Source organism: Lagopus leucura, unplaced genomic scaffold, assembly GCF_019238085.1.
Source record: "Lagopus leucura isolate 7727_CA_CO unplaced genomic scaffold, USGS_WTPT01 Super-Scaffold_100029, whole genome shotgun sequence".
NCBI lineage: Eukaryota > Metazoa > Chordata > Aves > Galliformes > Phasianidae > Lagopus > Lagopus leucura.
In genome coordinates this window covers 3293566-3314447 of record NW_024962280.1, presented here as the reverse complement: position 1 = coordinate 3314447, position 20882 = coordinate 3293566, and the positions used below count along the sequence as shown (strand labels likewise).

Sequence of the window (20882 nt, the reverse complement as noted above, 5' to 3'; positions counted from 1 at the left end):
GTGCAGTATAACCCCAATTTCCAAGTCACATGAAAACAAGAATCATTTCTGTGACAAGGCTTCACTATGGTTTATTTTTTTCTGCTGCCTTGAGCTGTAGCAGCAAAGCTCAATAAGTCCAAAAGCATGTACCATATTGTTATATAGACAGTTTAATACAATTAATGAAATCATTATGAATCCTTTGAAGACCGTTATGATGGAAGCACACATTGACTTTCAGTAACAAACAAGTATGAGGTACACAAACATTTAGAGGCAGATGAAAATTCTTGGAAAGGTAGTAGTGCATTTGAGTAAATACATCTCTGAGCATATACAGGTTATGTCCACAAACAAACCAATTTCACTGGTCCTCTAATGAAAATGAGTTCAACCCCTCTAACATCTAAGGAAGACATTGATTGAAATTACCTCTCAATACTCAACTATTTGTATCTACATATACCATTAAAACTTCTTGAATTAGCAGCAAATAGTAATCTAATTAGCACCCAAATGAAACATTTGTTAATTCAAGCTTGAAATATTTGTATGGCTCCTATCTTAAATGGAACTTAACCATAATGAGTTCTGCAATAAAAAGAGAGCCATCACTCTGAGTAGATATACTTAATGAAATTCTCCTTCCTGGAGCTTATACCTGGAAGGGACACAAATGCAGCATTGGGCTGTTGCTCAAACAACTACTGTTAAGCACTGCACACCCCCAGATCTTCTTGTCACAGCCACCTTTGTGTGGGTGCTCCATAACTACAGTTTTGGTCAAGAGCCCCGTTTTTACCTACACTGCTATTCCAACCCAACTGAACACAGCAGCCTCCCCCCTTTTACTGACACAGCAGCATATTCTCACCTTGGTAAATATACTTCAACTTTTTGCTTTTTTACTGAGTTAGCCCACTCGTTAATCAATGAGGCTTTGACAAGTGGCTCCAACGTGACCAGTGGAACTTCTTGTCTGGTAAGAACAATCATCATACTAATTTCATCTCCTTCATATGGTATTTCTAGAACTTGGTAGATACCACCTGCTTCATTAGAGCCATCACTGAACTCTCCTACAAGAGAAACAGGGAAATTCCATTAGAAGTACATTCTTTCATTTTTAGTGGAGATATGAGAAAGATAAGAGGTAGGTAATGCTGACTAGGTACAGGAGTTAATTGACCCTTTACTCAGTAAAAAGAAGTTGTAGTTCTTTCATTGTATGATTTAAGTCTTATACCTCCTTTTCTAAGGAAGGTAATCTTACACAATCAGTCTGTAGGTAACCATACTTCCAAACATGTTACCTAATTTCCACCTAACTTCCATTCAGTGAGTAAAGTCTAGAAGTTGTTAAAGCTAAGATCTTCGTGGAAGCAGGCAGAGTTTTTCTTTCAGAAAGACAGCTTATTAACAAAGAGACAGTAAAGTATTGCCAACAGTAGACACCATAGAATCCATTAGGAGTTCAAGCTCAAAGGAAAAACCACTATTAGCTCTGTTTGAAGAATTCATTTCATCTAGGACTACTAGGGCAGTAATGGATAAGTGTCCTTATATTAAGCATTGTTTGGAATAGTTAGAAGGGATCTAGAAAAAAAAAAATCAGAGCAAAACTACCCAGGTTACCAATTGGAAATTATCACAGAGGACATTATGCAAATACCTCTTGAACACTGAGGGGCATGGGAGCAACCATTTCTCTAGCAAGTCTGCTCCAGTGTTTAGCCACCCTCCCAATAAGGAAATCCTCCCTAATATCCAGCCTATTAATTTCAGTACTTAACATAGTACAAGAATAATATTTCACCAAAAAGCAGATATAGCTCTATAATTGTAAAAAAAATTTAGAAAATAGTGAACAAACATTCCAAAATTCATCATATGGCACTAAAACATACCTAAACAGGAATCATGAATCATTACATATATTGCTGCTGGTATAATACACAAGCACATACTATAAAAACACATCAAATAAGCATCCCTCCACTAGATTTAAACTGTTGCATTTTCAACTCACCATAATAAAACTCTCCCTGCTGGTACATCATTGGAATCTGCACTTCAGTTTCATCATCCTTAGTAAAAGAAAAAGTTCTTGTATTTTCAGGTCTGAACTGTGACTTCCAATTGCCTTTAAAGTAGATTGCGTTGATGAGAACCAAATGAGTTAGAGCACCAAAGTCTCTTGATGACACAAAATCTTTGATCATATCTAAGAAGAAAAACAACTGTCAGTCTTCATGTCAAATGGAGCATTAAATCAAATCTCAAGGCAGCTCAAAAAAAAAGGCAACAAAATAAAAAGCTACACTAACATGTAATTTCCAATTCAAATGTTTCATTAAATCTCAGATTAAACTCCAGTGGTTTGTAAACCAAAAGTCACAGTGTAGGTGCACAAATCTTCCTATCACACGTTAGCTGTTACTGTATCGCTACTTACATATACCCCATAATTAAATCAAGGGAGAAACAAAGTCAAACCATTTACACTGGTGCTGTAATACATTTCAGCATTTTTCTCTTCATGTCAGATCTACACATTCTGGTTCTGATCCAAAGAAGAATTAAAAGTGGATGTTTGAAACATATGCATATCCATTGAAACTTCACCTGGGCTAGTGTTTAAGTGCTCAGTTTCTAATCAAGTAGTGTCTCACTGATTAGTAAAGGCTAATTTATATAGATTCTCAGCATTTGTTCCACTCACATTAGCACTTGAAAAGCACAAGTGAAAGACAGTGTCTGCTCTACACAAGGGAGGTATGTCAGCTAAGCATGGCAGCTGCTTCACTCCTATTCCTAAATCATTCACATGAGAATACAGTCTAACCTGCTTTAGCTCATCTTAAACAGCTGCCTTTCCAACAAAACAATTTTGAGATCACTAAATGTGACAGGCTGACCACATTAGTGGTGTTCTTGACAAATTTCAGCCTACTTCAGATGGCTTTCTTATTCACTTATTTTAGCTGACACCACGTACAAAGTGTTAAACACATTCCTCAGTCTGGTTATGACTCCCTTAATGCCCTGTTTATAATACAAATTATGCTCTCTGGAGCATATGACACCTACCAACTGGTGTGAAATTTGTCTATTATACAGTAAAATTTGTTATGGGTCACTGTTCATACCTCATCCCAACTAGAACTTCTTCAGAAATGAGATGTGACCCATACTTACTCTATAGTAGGAAAAAAGAAAAACTAAGGAATATGCTTGTCTTTTATTACTTAGTACATCATTTTCTCTTGAGCTTTTCAGTCACATCTGAATACACTGATATACATTAAGAATCACCTCTGGCCAGAGAAACCTTGACAGTTATGTTTTCTACTCTGAGCTTCCCATCATTTTCAACATGCTGGAACTGGAAAGCTGTCTTGTACTCCTTAACTAATGGGAAAATGAGCCCTCTGTCAGAACTGGCAGGCAGGAGGGAATGAGATCGAGTGCTTGGAGATTAGGCTGAGGGACTGTTACTATCACAACCCGATGCTAAGAGACCAACAGCTGCCTTTGTTAGCTCAACAGTTCTTTCCAAGGTGATGGGTACAAACTTGGTCAGCAGATGTGGCAGGCATTAAGCATGAGATCTGGGTGCCCCTTTGAAAAAGAAACAATTTGGCTTTTCCCTCAGAGATGATGTGTTCCTAGAACACTGCGCTAGCTGCTGCATTACTTCCATTGCCTCTATTTCTGCAGATGAGATAAAGGGCAGAATTCACCACAGTAGGTTCCATTTTCCCACAGAAAAAGCTAGATGCTTTTTAAAAATGAACTAAACACATTATGCAAGATGTCTTTCAGCTTTAGTGCTGCAAGCTTCCTGTAAAGCATTATGATTCTTAAATGCATGTACAACACAGCAATCTACTAATTCCTTAAAAGAATCCTAAAGTCTGCATCAACCAGATCTAAACAGGCATATTTATACCAGTCATTCTGTGCTTACTCCTTTCCTTCCACTGCATTTTGTTAGTATTTCTATGTCAGAGCTCTACAACCAAATACTCTCTAAACATGTTATCTCATAGCCACACATTGTAAAGATTAGATCACAGGGTCTCATTTTGTGCTTGAAGTAACCTCCAGTATTTACTAGCATTCCATTTCTCCATAACTTGTACCTATCAGTTCCTCAGTCCTCCACACAGACAAAGCACAGGCCAATAATCCCTCTGTAGATAAGAGTTTAGCATTTAACAATAGCACTTATCTACACTTGTTTGTAACTTAATATAGAAATCAGTATTAAAAATTTAAAGAGACTTTAAATGAAAACTTGCTCCTTCGGTAGATGTTACAAGTATTTCACTGGAAAACATTCAGACAGATCCCACCATATGATTTAATGGTTAATGCTACTTAGAATATTACTTCTCTTCAGACAGCTACATATTTTTTCTGTGGCAGGATTCACGCTACAATTCTCTTTATGAGTGGAGAAACAAAAGAGATGAAAAGGTAAAAATTCAGTGTCCTAACTCCAGAAATAAAGACACTTACTGCAGGAAATAGAAACCATGTAAACTTACTGTTGGTATGATTCTCTACCCACTTATTGATGTGGGTAGCTACAGCTGCACTCTGGCTGAAATCTATATTCTCTACTTGAGCTTTAAAGTATTTTTTCACCAACTGCAAAAATTTTTCACTAACATGGAATCCATTTTGAACATAGAGAGAGTTAGCCATATTCAAAACGTAATGACTTTCTTCTGTAGTTGCCATATCAGACAGGTCCTTCAGAAAGGCAAACTCTTCACCTGAGGGAAGAAATACAAGTTCAGTGAGAGCACTTCAGAAAAAAAATCCATCGTTTTGCACTAGAAATACAGTCATTTTATGAAGTCCAATTTGTGTTCTTACGTCCAGCAGTTAAACACATGCAGTCTGACTGAAACCTGAACACCTTCAGATCTGAGAAAACAATCTGCAAAGCAGAACACATTTAGAGCTTATTCTTTCAACTCCTTACAATTATCATTAACAAGCCATTTGAACCCCATCAGACACTGTGATAATCAGTGATAATCCTCTCTACATCAAGGAACTAAAAATTCTTATGAGTCATACTTCCATGCTTTGCCACCACAAGCCAACAGATTTCCCTTATGTTCTAAAAAACAGTTATTCAGGAGCTTGGCAAAGAAAAAAATCAACGCTCAGTTCTGATTGTTAGGGCCCACACGGAGTTTCCCTCACTAAGACAGGCCTAGAATTTCCCAGGATATTGCATGGATCATTTGCTTGGGTAATGAGGAGTTCTGGCAGTGACAGCATCAGATTAAAAGCCACAGAATCCTAACTGCCCTCACAGCCAAAAGGATTCCAAAAAGCCTGCCTGAAGACAGAAAGCTCACACTGCTGCACTGCCTGCCTGAAGCTGAACATTCCGATTCTCTTCACGATGTAACTTAAAAATTGAACACAAATATTTCAAGCTCAAGTTGTCAGAATGCTTTCAACTCGCACTGTGTCAAGAACAGTGAATGGCCCAGCTCAAATGTGCTGCATTAACTTCTTAAGTTACAGATAATGGGTTAATTTATCGACCATCAGAAATCTGAGTTAAATGTGCACCGTAATCTCTACAGAAAGCTATTGACTGCATACAGGTACAGCACACAAAGCTTGACAAACTTTTTTCTGAACTGTATTCAGAACTCCTTCCTCAACACCCATTCACAGAGGACTTAGCATCCAATGAGTTCTATGAACAAGGAATTCCATTCAAGTTTTCATTATTCCAACAACAAAATTAGTAAAAATTCACTTCAAAATATTTTCCCCCATCCATTGATCTTCTCCATTTGGAGACAAATCAGAATGGTTGGCACTGAATATGTGTTCTGTGGCACTACATCCAGATGCATGACTTTTTTGCTTATCCCACACTATAGCAATACCATTGCTCTGTTAAATAATGCCTCTTGTTTCTCAGCAAGAATGACAGGAACACATGAATCACAAAAACACTTGGAAGGGACCTTGAAGATCACCTAGTTCCAACCCTTGGAGTACATTAAGTATCATGCAGAAACAACCAAGACATTGCTATTTCCTAAACTAGCTCGCACGCTATATTGTGTAGTGCAAACAGAACACAGCAGACATGTTAGGCTAAAACCTGCATGTCCTATCTACAAGAACAAGTTCCATCAAAGTAAGAGATGATGCTTCTGGTCTTACTACTGAGTTCTCCTACTTCTAAGCAATATTGCCTAAAACAATCCTTTCCTTTTCAGGTTTCATTATAAGCCATCTTGCAACTCCAGAGGCAAGAGCATCCTTAACTTCACAGAGAGAAACCAAGATCAACAGTATGCTGCAATCACTTGGGATTCAGCTGCCCAAGCCAGGATTGTCCATTAGCATTGCTGCTCACACAGAATCCACTCAAGCATGCTCCAGCACGCTCAGGCCATCACACAGAATGTCAAGAAGCCCCCTGATTAATAACCTCTGGACATCATCAGGCCATTTCCACGGTTGCTGAAGCATTGCCAGCTGTTTCTTTAAGTCTAAAAATCTGTTGTAAAGCACGATTATAAAAGTCCTTACCATTTTTTAAGCTGTCAAAACCCAACGTATGTCGAATTTCTTTCAAGGTGGATCCATGGGCTCCAAGCTCTATCATTCCCATGGCTATTGCAATGCTCAGGGGACAGAAAAGAATATTCTCATCTTCTCTTGCAGCTCGTAGCTGATTGTAAACATTCACAGAAAGCTCAGCAATAGTTTCATCAGGAAAATTTGTCTTGAAGGCTTTACTTGGCAGAACAAGCAAAGATAATAATCCAAGGAAATACATGTCGTGAGATATTAAGACCTGCAAGACAATTTTAGAGGAAATAAGTAACTCCACATAACAACAGATTAAACTCAAACACAGTGGTAAGCTCAGCAAATTTCAAATTTTAGTGGGAAAAAATCTAGGCAAGGAGTTAAGGGCATACTTGAGTTTCCTGGAGGAGGCACATACACCCTTCAAAACGAAGCAATGAACCATTTCCCCCCTGAAAATTAGGTATTGAATGACTTTATGCTTCTGTAAACTTTCAATGAAATAATAAAATTCGACTCCTACAGAAAATATCAAACACAGCCATACCTTTCCTACTTCTCCTTGTCAAGTTTGGTATCGTTAAGCAATGCTGGTGTAGAAATGATATATATTTCTGCACTTTTTTCCACCAAGGAGACTTACAAACATGTTTCTTTCATTTGATCTTCCAAGTAAGAAATAACTTATTCATCTAAGTCACACTACTCCAGGAACTGGTAAGACTACTTCAGGCACAGAAAAAGCTTGCTGACACCAGTGACAAAGGAAATGTACCACGATGTTGCTTGGTTGCAAAACTCACAGCAAGCAGCCAAGATGTCTGTTAGTAAACAGCAATAAGTTGACTAGCTTTGACTAGTTACATTTGCTAACAGACAATAACTTTCCTATGCAGGCCCCTGGAGCAGGTTAAATTACTTTATGTAACAGCAGGAAAGATTCAGCAGTGGAAACAGGAAACTAGAGAGAAATCAAGAGGATTAATAACCTAACTTACCCCCAGGCTTTGCTAAAAGGCGTCAAACAACAGTTCTCCCTCTACCCCAGTTTGGCTTGTCACACAACTACTAGCTTAATTAAAACTGCACATTCTGGGGCTGCATACACATCTCCATTTCATTTCTCCCTTTCACTTCACACTACATTGGCACTTGACCAACTGGTCAGTCACGGGAGCCAACACAGCTTGTGCTTAGCTGCTTCTCCTGGACGCTTACAGCTTTAAATACCATGAAGCAAACAGATTTAGTCCAGAAGAAGCATTTGTATGTTTCTGTGCCAGGTTGCAGGGCTTGTCAGCATGGGATAAATTCATGTGAATGCGCTACCCTGCTGTTCAACTGAAGTCAATTTACATGCTGCTAAAGTGCCTCTGCCTCATGCTTCCCAGCTGTGTGCCTGCAGTTACTGTGGGCCTCTATACCTGACAGAGACCCTCGATAAGCTTTGTACGCCATTTGTATCACACATTTCATCTTCAAAGGACTACGTATCTGTTATACAATTACCTTGCAAAACACTGAATGATACATAATATAAACATCACTCACATTTCACAGATGAGAAAAAATATGAAAAACAACAAGGTACACGCTTTGGCAGCAAGCAACGTGGTCACTGTTTAAGATTCTGTTTCCTGGCCACAGCTCAGCCTTCTGTTTATTTTTCATTGAGGAAATGAAGCAGATGAATTAACACAGCAAACACACGTTTCAGGGAAAAATGGCAGGTTCTTAGAGAGATGAACCACAGCCCTGCTTCTCCCCCTCCCTACCTCCCTTCTATGGTCTGCTTACATGTATGAAATATGCTCTGTTTATCCACGTCTAATGATCCCTCCCCATGTCAACAGTTCATCTTTCTGGATGAACTCATACATTTTTCTGATTCTCTGCAAGATATCAGAAATCCCCCCCCATAGTTTCCTATTCTACTTAACAGCACACATAAAAAAGTTACATGAGCCCACATCAGCAGCTTCATATTGTGCAAACACTCAGCACTGCACTGCCTTTCCAATGGAAATCATTTCAGTCCGAGGCATAACCATCATTTCATGAACACAAATTTCATGGACCAAAAAGGTATCAATATAGCACAAATTTCTCCAACCCTCTTATTAATAGCACTGTTTTTAAACCTGTTTATTAGTTACTTAAAGATATTACAATTCCTATCGTAGTGAAACAAATGAATTTTGGGGGGGGCAGAGGGGAGAGGGTGGGGTGTACTGATCTCAACTTGAAAGCCATACAAGGTAAGAAATGCTAATAAACTTGCCATGGAGGCCATCCATAGCAGTAGCAAAAAGCACACCAAGATCAGCTCAGCTAAGCACAAGGCAGTATTGGGGCTTTTTAATAGGCCTGTAAGCAAGTTTGCAGAGTTCAACAGGATTTTAATTTTGCAGACAACTTGATACAACTGTTGTATCAAGACCACGGTATTGATTTGCTCAAACACAGACAAATGAATTCTCAGTTTTAAAAAAGGAAAATGCCCCAGCTTTCTCATTGCAGAGGGAGCTATTCAGCACTCCATCACTGATCTCTGCCATACGCCTGACTGTGAGAAACTCTTCAATAATTGCAGGAGGTGGGTATGGGTAGAAGATGCAGCGCAGCCCTGCAGTGGCAGCGCTCTCAGGCTGTTTGTGAGGACTGGGCTCTTTCAACATACAAGTATAAAACAAGGGATGATGTTTTAATGCAAGCAAGGTCTGTGGGAGAAGCCTGCAGAACAGAACAGACACTTGGTCAAGCTGCTTGTCTCTGTGAAAATCATTTCCTAGTTATGCTTTCCTCTCAGTCTAATCCAAGGCATTGGGGATAAATACCCCAGATCCCTTTTCCTTGTACTGACAGCACATGTATGCACTTCTAACAATGGGAATCTAGCTCAATTATCATTCTAGTCATAACAGTTACTGCCTCCAATTCCACCTTGCTGTAGGCAGTATTACACTTGATTTCATACTTTCACATGCCTCTTCAAGCAGCAGGTCTTGGTCCAACAAACAGCTGAGCACTTAAAGTACAGCACATTCTCAGCATCTTTCTTCAGTAAGTTAAGGGCAATCGTTTCCACAACAACACAGAATCAGAGAGCATTTTTAAAATACCTGTACTCTACCTTAAGTGAAGGGAACAATGCTGAACATTGTGCAATTTCTGCTTGGGAAGCTGAACAAGCCCTGAATACCATCAGAATTTTGACAGTCTTTTCAGACTCAGTCATGAACAACACTGTCGCAGCCTTTCTTATCAGTGAAAGCTAGTTAAATACTGCACCAGCTAAACAGCAATTCTTTTAACTACTGTTCTATGTGGACTTAGTCATTAATTTCAAAAGTTACAGGACACATTTTGCACTGGGTGACACAAACAAAAAACCTGTTGAAGCTGCTTTCAGCCCTTACGTAAACAAATATTAAGGGCTGAGACATGAATTTCATTTGAGCTCCAATCAGTGATAGAAACTAAAGCAGCAAGACTTAGATCAACTGATACACAAATCACATTCCAGGCAAAGAAGCAGCAGCCCCAACTCCTCAAGCAGTAGCACCTTCTTGAAAAAAGAAGCGTGCATCACAAATCATCTACAGACACAGAGGTCTGTAAGCATGTTTTACCCTTGCTTGCATCAGTCCCCATTAAAAAAAAGCAGCAGCAAACTAAAGAATGCAGCACTACTCCAAAACAAACATTTGTTACTGCACAGAATATATTATAACAGCTAAAGGGGTTATTTAGCAACTTTAACCTCCTGGCATTTGTTTTCACAGAATCACAGAATTGTAGGGGGTGGAAGGGACCTCCAGAGATCATCGAGTCCGACCCCCCTGCCAAAGCAGGTTCCCTGCAGTAGGTCGCACAGGTAGGCATCCATTTCAGTAGAGAAATGCCCATCTCACACCCCAGGCCTTCTTTAGGTTTTGGACACTGCTCTGTAGAGGGTTTAAGAGTTTATAGAAATGGTCTTAATGAACAATATTACTCATTTTCGTCACTTCTCACAACAAAAACAGTGAAAAAGCTTTGGGATCTACATCATCCAGCAAGTCTAGTTTAATTCCTTGGAAGTTTCTTCTGTTCAAAATTGCTGAAACCTTTCATAAAGCTTTTACCACTCCCAGAATTCTGTTTGATGCTTTCCCACAGCAGGTCCCAAACAGCTCAGTGGGCAGCACTTTTCCTTTCTGCTTTAGCCAGCACAGATGTACCCCTATACACGAGCAGAAAGAAAACCCATTTCATAATGTGTGAAGAAAAAAGATGCATAGGCTAGAATACTGGGCTGATTAACTATAGCTCTTGCCTTCCTCCAAGCATAAGGCTGCAGTGACTAAGAGGAAGTAGAACAACATCACCCCCTCACACCCACAAACTGTGAACTATTCAGATCACTGCATATGCTTTCAGAAAAGAAAATGGAAGGGGGCAAGCATCCTCTGTAAGCCAAGATATTTTAAGACATACCAACAAACTCAAATGGTTCACAGAAATTAAGTACTTTGAATTTTGAAACAGCACGAATTGAACTCACAGTAGGAAGGTGCCAAAAAATTCAATTAAGGATTGAATTCTAGTGCCTTGTGCATGCCAGACAGGTTGGAAAGAAAAAAGGTTATCATTTGCTTGTCTCTTACACCTTCAGACTGTGGATTTTTATAAAGAAACTCCTTTACAGCTTTAGAAGCCTAGCAACTTCACAAAATAGAACTGTGATACATTGCCTTAATTCCTCAGCAGAGACTGAACTAAGATTAGTTGCCTTGAAGATTACTCTTGGCTACATGCAAGCTAAACACTAAAAGTGTGGGAAGTATATATGAAAAAAACTGCTGGTTCCTTCCAAGCAGTGTACGAAGAAAAGCTTGGGGAGAAAAGAACACCACCATTTCCACCAGCATACTTGCTTTGCTGTAGGGAGGAATATCCATGGTGCAGATGAGTCCAGCAAAACAGTCCCACAGAGCAAGAGAAGAGACTGCTACCAAGCCAACTGCCTTAAGAGCATGCTTACCCACTCTATTAGGTCATGTTTGCGCCTGGAACTGAAACAAGAGCCTTCCTGAAAGCCACAGAGGGTAACAAATGTATCAGTGCTTATGATCTGTTGTTCTGAGGTCCTACTGCCTAGAGTCAGGATGATACAAGGAAACAAGAGAATAAGGAGGTGTCTGAAAGATGCTTCAACAAACAGCCATGGTGGACAGCACAAGCAATACCTGACAAAGTATTTCTGTTATTACAAGTAGTTTGGTTGTTAGAATTAGTGATCATCTGCCTAGCATCTGGAGACATTGGGTAAATTGACATCTGCGCTACCTCCAGCAGGCTTTACCTGCAGCTAGAATATTAACTCCTTCATATGAGGACACACATTGTCATGAAGAAGTCTGATTTTTATTCAGAAGACGTTTATCTTAGACTTGTGTGAGCATACGACCTTGTCAAATGGAGATTCTAGACAGATGTGGCATCATTAAGCTTGTTTGACTCTGTTTCAGAGATGTGCAATTACATTCATATTTCAATCTGCACAAACATTGGTAATAAAGTCGTGGGATTTTGTCACCATCTGTTAGTTACAGAGTCATTGCCTTCTGGAGAAAGAAACCTGGAAATCAGTCTCATTAGAAAGCAGCATAATAGTTACGTATCAAAAACCTCTCCTACCTAAACCAGAATTATATAAGTGCTAAAAAAAAGTGTCTGGGCAGTACTAAAACCTTCTTCTCCAAACCACAGCTAGGCAAGCTCTGCTGGACCTATTTTGTAAAGCCCCATAACATCAACAGCTTCTGGAAAACCTCTGAGAACATACACTGAACGCTTTCATATTGAAAATTTCTACCATTAAATCCCAAATGTTTTTAAACTTCCATGGAGCTTGGCACCAAGTCATTAACCTGCTAGGACAATTATGCAAGCCAAAGATGTCTTAATTGAGCTTCCTCAGGCGAAATCCCTCAGCTCCAATTGAAAAATAGTGGAATAGATTAAGAAACTGCCCAAAATACTTACTTTTGAATAGCCTAAATCAAACATATATATCCACATCTAGACAATCGAGGTGATCTTTTTTCCCCAATAACTGCAAGGCCTACAATTCTGAGGACCCATTTTCAACTTCTATATTTGTTTTGTCTAAGAGAAAAACATTTGAGAAATTCTTGGGTAACAGTGTGTGTTTGTAATCTGCAACAGATACAACATCACCCACAAAGAATGACCTATAAATAAGAAAGAATTAAGAACTCTGATGTAGATAATTTTGTGCAGTACAGCATTTGGGCACTTTGAAGGTTCAGGACTGGAGGTCTGAGGAAGACAAAGACTGAGGGTGAAAGCTACAAGGCTACAGGCTCAACTCACCTTTACTTTCAACAGATCAAAACTGTCTACCATTCAAGCCCCATAGAAACACCTTAATCAGACACAGATTTTTAATAGATAATGCATCTCGCAGTGAGGGCTGTCAGTACTGAGCACCAGTCAGGATGAGACCAATGTGCTTGGCAGCGGTCTCTCAGCAAACATTTTGATCTCAACCCACTGACTGAGGAGTAGAAAGAACCAGTAACTCATTTCTGAAGCATCAGTTATACCTTAGGCAATTTTCTGCATGTAACTTTCTTCGTATAGAATTTAACTAACAGACGTGGGGCACTACATGAATTCTAACACAACCATCTAGGAAAGATAACCCAGATTAGATCAACTTTTCCTTCCTCAGATTTCCTTTGTGTAGCTTGGGAAAGAAAGGAAGAAAGGTTCTGACCTAATTCCATAGGAACTTCCTATCAGAAACAGCAGACAGCGCAATAATGAGGTATTTTAGATACAGGAACAACTTCTTGTCTGCTCTTGCATGTACTGCAAATTCTTTTACAGTAAGTCACATCTCTGCTATTTCACAATGAAATCCAGTTGATCAGCAAGCTCCCAGAAGCAAGCTCCCAACCACAATTTAATTAGAAGGGCAGTAGCTGAGTCCCCCCATATGCAACTGCCAGGTGCAATCTCTGCAGTTTAAGTCTACAGGCGACGTTGCTGCATGTACTGGAGCATAGTCTTATATGTGATGAAAGCTGTCACTTATGTCAAAGACATTCCTGTAATGCATTATGATATTAGTTTCAGCAGAATGAAAAATTACGCTTTGTGAAAGCATTTACAGCCTGCATGTCTGCAAACACAATGTTTCCAGTGCCAGACACTTGCTTGAAACTCTGTATTTTCACACAAAGCAATTAAGAGATGCGACATTAAAGAACATACTGAGTCCAGCATGGTAGGAACTCTTGTAGCCACTACTGGACTCGGAGAACGAAGGACTAAAGAACACAGGAGTAAAAGACACAACAGTAAGACATTCACTGCCCACAATGATGAATACCATGTTAATACTACATTAAAATTGTTTCTCCTTTAAAATGCATCAAAACATCGCCAAAACTTACCAAGGAAAAACTCTTAGAAGTCTCCAATAAAATGCAGTCAAGAACTAAAGATAGCCTTTAATTCACCTTAAAATCTCTAAATAGACAAGCCATGCACTAGCTGTGAGCTTGTTTTGAAAGTTCAGTGTACTGAAGGATCCATTTCTACTTTGTTCAGCTTCCTTCAACTGGAATTCAGAAAAAGATTATCAGACTATGGATACAGTGATAATGAGAACAAAGTTAATTAAAACATCACAATTTCAGAAAAGGAGTCTCATTTCATTAACTGAATGAAAACATGACATACCAAACAGCTTTTTAATCTACAATACAGTATTGGCTTCAAACTCGTAAATGGAACCCAGTGTAGATCGCATTTGTGTAACATCACTACTGCAAAGAGTGGTTATTCACACATTAACAGCACTTAGATCAGAATTAGTTTCTCATCACAAAGGAATAAGACACACAGATGGCCTCAGGAAAGAACGGCATTTAACACTAGCACTGGAAGTAGACATTATGCCCCAATTACAAAATGGAAATTATCATTAGAAATATTATTTGATGCACTCGCATTGCTTCTTCAGCACTTTGCCACTCCAGGGTCTGTTCCTACACCCAAGGCAAGCTCCCAGCCATGGGTGAGATTCCAGTCAGCTATAGTTGCTCCAGTACAAAAATGCATACATCAGACCCATCAGGACAGCCAAGACCTGACAGGCAGCACAACTCGATTAACCATTGTACCATGATAACTCAAGCACAGCAGTGTGCCAGCCAGCCTCCCTGGGCCACCAGCAGCTCTGGCACCTCCTGTGCTGGCAGCTGCTCTGCACGCAGTCAGGGAGCTGGGCTGGCAGAGCTGGCCAAGCCATTGCCACCCACTAACAGAGCTGTGCTGGCAGAGCTGCTGCAGCCATACAGGACATATGAAGGACTGCTTTTGAAACCAGTAGAGTTGTTCTGGCAAGCATGATGAGACTGACAGAGCCATCATCAGTACAGAATTCAAATGAAAGCAGCTGTAAAGCTGATCCTGTGCAGAAACTTGAGAGAAAAAAAAACACAAGCAAACTATTAATGAAAGGTAGCTTAGTTCTGAACCAGCAAAACAGAAGCGATGAAGAGCACATTTAACAAAAGACAGCAATCATTAAAATTTAATACTGTTACTATGAAACATTCACAGCTTCATGTATTTCTTTAAGATACCATCACAAAATCCATTAAAAAATTGACTTTGTAAACAACTAAATAATCCGGATGCAAAACTCAGGTAGCAGGAGCATGCCTTACTACTTGGCATGAGGGGAAGCTCCAAGCAAGGCACACCACAGTACTTCTGATTTAAAAGTTAGAGATGCTGATGACTAATCATCCTAAAGCTATGAGAAACCTGAAAAGTGCACCTGTAAATCAAAGTTCAAGTTACCCTTCTGCCTAAGGTCAGTTCCAATTCTTAACTCTAAGGCTTCAGCATTACTGTTACTTGCAATGCTAGTGCTCATCCACATGCACATACTCACTTTTGAGTTATTTCCATGATTTCTTTGACTGAAAGCGACCAAGCTGATATCCCCCCTACTTGAGACCAGTTTTGCAAGCATGTAGAAAGGGAGCAAACAGGACACCAGTACAGACAATTTTTCAACTTATGGTACATGGTCAAGGAGAAAAAAAACAGCTAGCTTGAGATAGTGGATGGAATTGCCACTGAAATGCTCACTTCTTTCTCCACAATAGTCAGTTCCTCCATCCCTCTCACTTCTCTGCAGCCATGCATTTACCACATTAAAACAAGACCCGATAATAACCTCATACTGTTCAAACTGGATAGTTGAGCAAGATATGAAGAAAATTCAACATCCCACATCTCTAGAATTGTTTGGGGAATACCTGAAACATCAAGGGATCAGTGAGGAAATGGAAAGGAAAAGGCAAAGGAAAACCCCTCCTTTGCAGGTATCCTATCCACAGGAGACAAGATGCCCTAACCAAAGAAAAAAGCTTCAGTTAAAAGCAAAAAAAAAAAAAAAAAAAAAAACACACTTAAGTACAGAGAAAATATCCACATTCTCATTCTAACAGTGCTGTTTATCCTGGCCTTTGAGACCTATAGCTGATGATAGATCACTCCTGGCTCACCATGGACCAAACAGCTCAGCTTAGAGTCCAGTATTCAAGCTGTCCCTAGAAGGTGGAATTTGGCTGCGAAGATCACTATTCAAGCCTCAGTGATTCGTGTTTATGAGAACTGATGCTGTTCCAAGTACCCTCTCTATGATGGGCCATTTAAACAAAACACAAAGAGCTGAATTGGATTTAATCTTGCTCCCTCAGAGCTTGCCACACAGAAGCCTGGCTCACATTAGATCCAAATACAAATGCTGAAGCCATTCACAAGACTAAAAGCAAACATGAAGCACCCAAGAATTCACTGGTTCACATCTGTATGATCTCCCCAGGGCAGTATGAACTTTTGTTACAGAAAGATTTCTGTACTTTGACAAATCCAGTCCCTTACAAAGTTATCAACATGTTCCCAACACACACAGTGAAAAGTGAGGGTTGATATCTTACACTCTACTCTGCTAGAAACAACTACTCAATTTTCAGGAAGTCATAAGTATTCCATCCCAGACATCCTATGGCAAGTTAATATTCAGTTCTGGCCTGCTATGAAGTATAATAGCAGTCTATAATAGAAAACACGGGGCTATGATTCATGTGTATCTACTTTTTTTTTTTCCCATAGGTGGGTAAAAGCACAAAACCCTCATGAAAAAAATCAGGTTCATCATAATTAGCTTGGCTTTGAAAAATTAACAGGCTATCCAAAGTTCTTGTGCCTGGCGGTATCTCAGTTTTCAAGCCCTCCTCAGTTTAGGTCTAAATTAAGGTGTTAAATAGCTGAGGTGGGCAGCAGCACCTCCAAACAGGGGATTTTGACCCATTTGTGCCATCAGTTCCATTAACAGACACAGAAGATAGTAATCTTCAATCAATATATTTTCAGCAAACTCATTAGCCAACAATCAGCTAGAACACATTGCCTCGTACAGACCTCCTGCAGTCAGTGCAGCTGTTGCAAAGCATCGCTGGAAACAGATTTTAGTTACTCACTGCAGAACAGCCATTCTACGGGTTCCCAATACATCCCACAGTGTGAATGGTCTCATCCCTACCCACACGAAGTCTCTTAACACTTTAAGAAACAAATCGTTGCACATAGAGCTGTAGTAGTTCCATACTTGCTGTACCTACTTAATACAACATTAATGATACAGGTGTGAGCACACATTTGTCAAGGTAAGACTGGCATCCCCATCCAGAAATTAACAGCTTAAAAACTTGCCATGATTCACTGAGTTTTGGCAATTGTTACCATTATTATTGTGTACTAAGAAGGGCAAGAAAGGCCTAGTAAGGTAATGGATTAAGAAAAATACTTTTTGTTTCTAGAAGACATATCACTGAAACACAGCATAAAGACTTCATTTGATGGCTAAATTTCGGACCACTATTTTTTAATATTAAACGCCATTAAATGCTGCTTGTCTCTGAAATGTCTTCCATCAGCTTAAACGAACTCATTGTTTATGAAACTAATCTTTACCAAGATTTACAAAAGAAAAAGGTATAAATACCATTAGGAGAACACATACACGAAACACTAAGTTCTTAAGATTACTCCTTTCATCACAAAAACAGGCTATTTGAAGTGAAATTCAAGCATTTTGTACCAACAATAATGCAACAGTTCAAAGAAAGAGTCTAACCATCCTTGGTTGCTGAAGCAGGAGAAAACTAAGATCTGAAATGGATATTTTCAAATATAAGAGACCAGCAAGTGAAAGAAATACTGAAACAAACTGCCTTATCTGTAATAATATAAAAAGCCTGCTTGCAGCTTGATGCTTGTACCTCACCAACACAGTGCCTTTATGTGCTACTGAGGTTGTTCTTCTGAACTGTTACTGAAACACCACTAAGTTACTTCTACTGAAATACTGACAGTCTCACCTTCCTTGTTCTGAAGGTGAAAAAAACCATCATAAACTGGGACAAAGTCGTAGACTGGTAAATCATAGAGATGGTAAAATCCTAGCATTTCATTTATAGGAAGAAATTCCACAGAAACTCCATACCTCCCTTGACATATAACAGTTATACATAGGTTGCTCCAAAAGTAATGACTCCTATTGATTTCATGGGAACTTCAGATGCAAGTCTTCCAGTAAAATAAACACACAGCCTTTGACATGCTTTTATCAGTGCAGCAGTTAATCACAGGTGAACCTGATTCAGGGGCTACAGCACAGCACTGCTCAGGCCAGAAAACACACTGAACCAAATTAAAAATGTACCATGAAGAAAAATAAGTGATTTCCCTAAGTATTTTCATAGCTTGTATTAAGACATCAATTACCATAGCTTGTCTTTTAAATTAATGATTCATAGTGATGGATTATTCATGCAAGTCAGCTAGCTGAACATTATACTTTGACTCCAGGGAGAAGGTATAGCATGTCTTAATTAACTTTCTTTTGAGTAAGTTAGAAAACAGTCAAACTTTTTATTTCTGTAGTCAACCAACTAAAATGGAAGAATACAAAAGCAGCACAGCAGCTGAACATTCTCAGTAGTCTTAACAATTCACATATGAAGCAAACTATAGAGCTCAGAGGCAAGGTGCTTGTAAGGTAGTTATACAGGGCTGTCTAGTTGAAAGAACTGACTTCAGATCTACCCTATTTAAGCACAGAGATGATGGACATCTCATGTCACTGTCTCCTGTCATAGGCACAGCCCTGCAAGACTTCAAGGATGGAACAATTTATTCCAGAAGATTAAAGTATTTCCACTATTGACTGGAATGGTTCTCAACACTGGATTTTTCCTAACGAATGATAATACAGTGTTCTCTTAAGCTGATAATCTAACTACCTCCTTGAACATAACCAATATCATTATAGACTTGAACAATGCATCAATACATAGCAAAACAACTCTACTTCAAGCAATCTCTTGGGCTTCCAATTTGTACATTTCAGACAGTGTTATTCAACCTCTGTACCAAAAGACTTGCAAATTAAAAGTGGAAAACAGAGGACACCATTTGCCCCTAAAGTAACATGAATCACCTAATACCTCAAGATCTACAGCAAGATGCTCCAGAATGGTAAAAATAGTCATACTTGATGAATATCAAGGCCACTTAGTTGCTCACACAGCTTACAGATAACAGTGTTGTCTGAAGTATTAAATCCATTCAAATATACCTTTAAAAAGTTAATACTTAATGCCTGACAGTAAGTACTTATTTTGTTAGGAAGTGCCTGTTTTCATTTTATACTGGAGAAATACACATTGTTAGACTGAATGACCTGTTTTCAAATCCCTTTGTTATGGGCAAGGAAAGTTTTTATTTCTTTAGAACTAGGTTATCTATTGATAAGTAATTGAGTAGTAACTCACGGGTGAGATAAACACAGGATTATTCCCATTAAAAAGAAACTCCTTTAGAAAACAAGGAGTAAATATCAGTCCATTTCTACCAATCCTGAAGCAAAAAAACCAGCAACGGATACAACACAACTTCCTCTTCAGGGCTTTCACTACAGGTAGAGATGAATCCATATAAAATAGACACAGCTCCAAGTAACCACTGCTATATACAGGTTTGAATTTATGTTGGTTGATTCTCCTTGCAAATATGAATATTTTCTTGTTGAAAAATATCCATCACAGAATGACCTCAGTTGGAAAGGACCTTGAAAATCCACTAGATCAGGTTCCCAGAAAAAGTCAAATGAAACTACCACCACATGGGCTGAGGAATCAAGGGGGGCATAGAGAGTACTCAGCATAACTATGAAGTGTTGGACATCTGCTTGCCAGTCTGATACATACCTATCACTTCAATAACTTATTTCCTATGACCCAGGGCTTGTCTTCTCAAAACAAAATGGTATTTCACACTCTATGAAAATGCAAACTCAGAAGCACATCATGTATTGATATTATACATACATTTTGCTCCTTCACACATGAAAAAACAACGACATTGATTCCTGCATGTAAGTGCCCCAAATATACTTACAGCCACCTTGTTCCTGACTCACTCCCATGGATAACCTTTCTACCTGCCCTAATTAGACACATGCTTGCTTGTTTTCCCTTAGCATCTCCTCATAAAACTAATATTCTGCTTTCTTCAGTATTTCAGTGCATGCACTACAGGGAGAGCAGACTGAAATTGCCAGCTACAGATGATGTTAAGTAGCTTCTGTGCAAGCAGAGACCCAAAAGGTTCCAAATCCACATGCTTATTTGTGCTACTATTACATTTTCTTTGCCTCAGAGATACTGGGGAGGACTAATGAAAGGCTCTCCTATGGGAAGAGGAGAACAAGCATAGTTGCAGCATGCAGTGAACTGAGGAGCTGCTTTCAGACATTAGTGACATGTGCCTGTCCCCAGGACAAACAGGAACACCCACAGCCCCGAAGCACCACAATGGCTCCATGCTGCTCACTCCTTCAGACATGCTTTTATTAGCAATGTTTCCTCACGCCCTGCTGAATTTCAAGCAGCCATTTAAGGATGCTCTTCACATACCTGTCCCAAACCCTGGGAGCTGCGGAGCAGAGGAAGTTAGATATCAGCCATTCTCTCATTCCTGAGATTTTAAACACTTTTTCAGGGGAAGCTCATCAGGCGGTATATTTCAGAAACTATTTCCTGTTTATGCCAGTAGCAACAAAATCCTTCCTATTAACTCTAGAAGTGAATTTCATTACATTAGTATGAAAACTAAATCATAGCAACAGAAGACCAAAACTGTTCATTTAAGACCTC

The 20882-nt window shown here is 39.2% G+C and overlaps 1 protein-coding gene across 1 annotated transcript in view; it reads right to left on the bottom strand.

The window, feature by feature from the left end:
* Positions 1–20882, bottom strand: part of SERPINI1 (serpin family I member 1) — a 38683-nt gene that overhangs the window by 12014 nt on the left and 5787 nt on the right. Inside the window, exons 2-5 of the mRNA XM_042881186.1 lie at positions 6565–6832; positions 4536–4766; positions 2012–2206; positions 857–1061 (exon numbers count right to left, since the gene is read on the bottom strand). Of these exons, the coding sequence (XP_042737120.1) occupies positions 857–1061; positions 2012–2206; positions 4536–4766; positions 6565–6814 (881 nt within the window). The 5' untranslated portion in view covers positions 6815–6832. The remainder of the gene's footprint in view (positions 1–856; positions 1062–2011; positions 2207–4535; positions 4767–6564; positions 6833–20882) is intronic.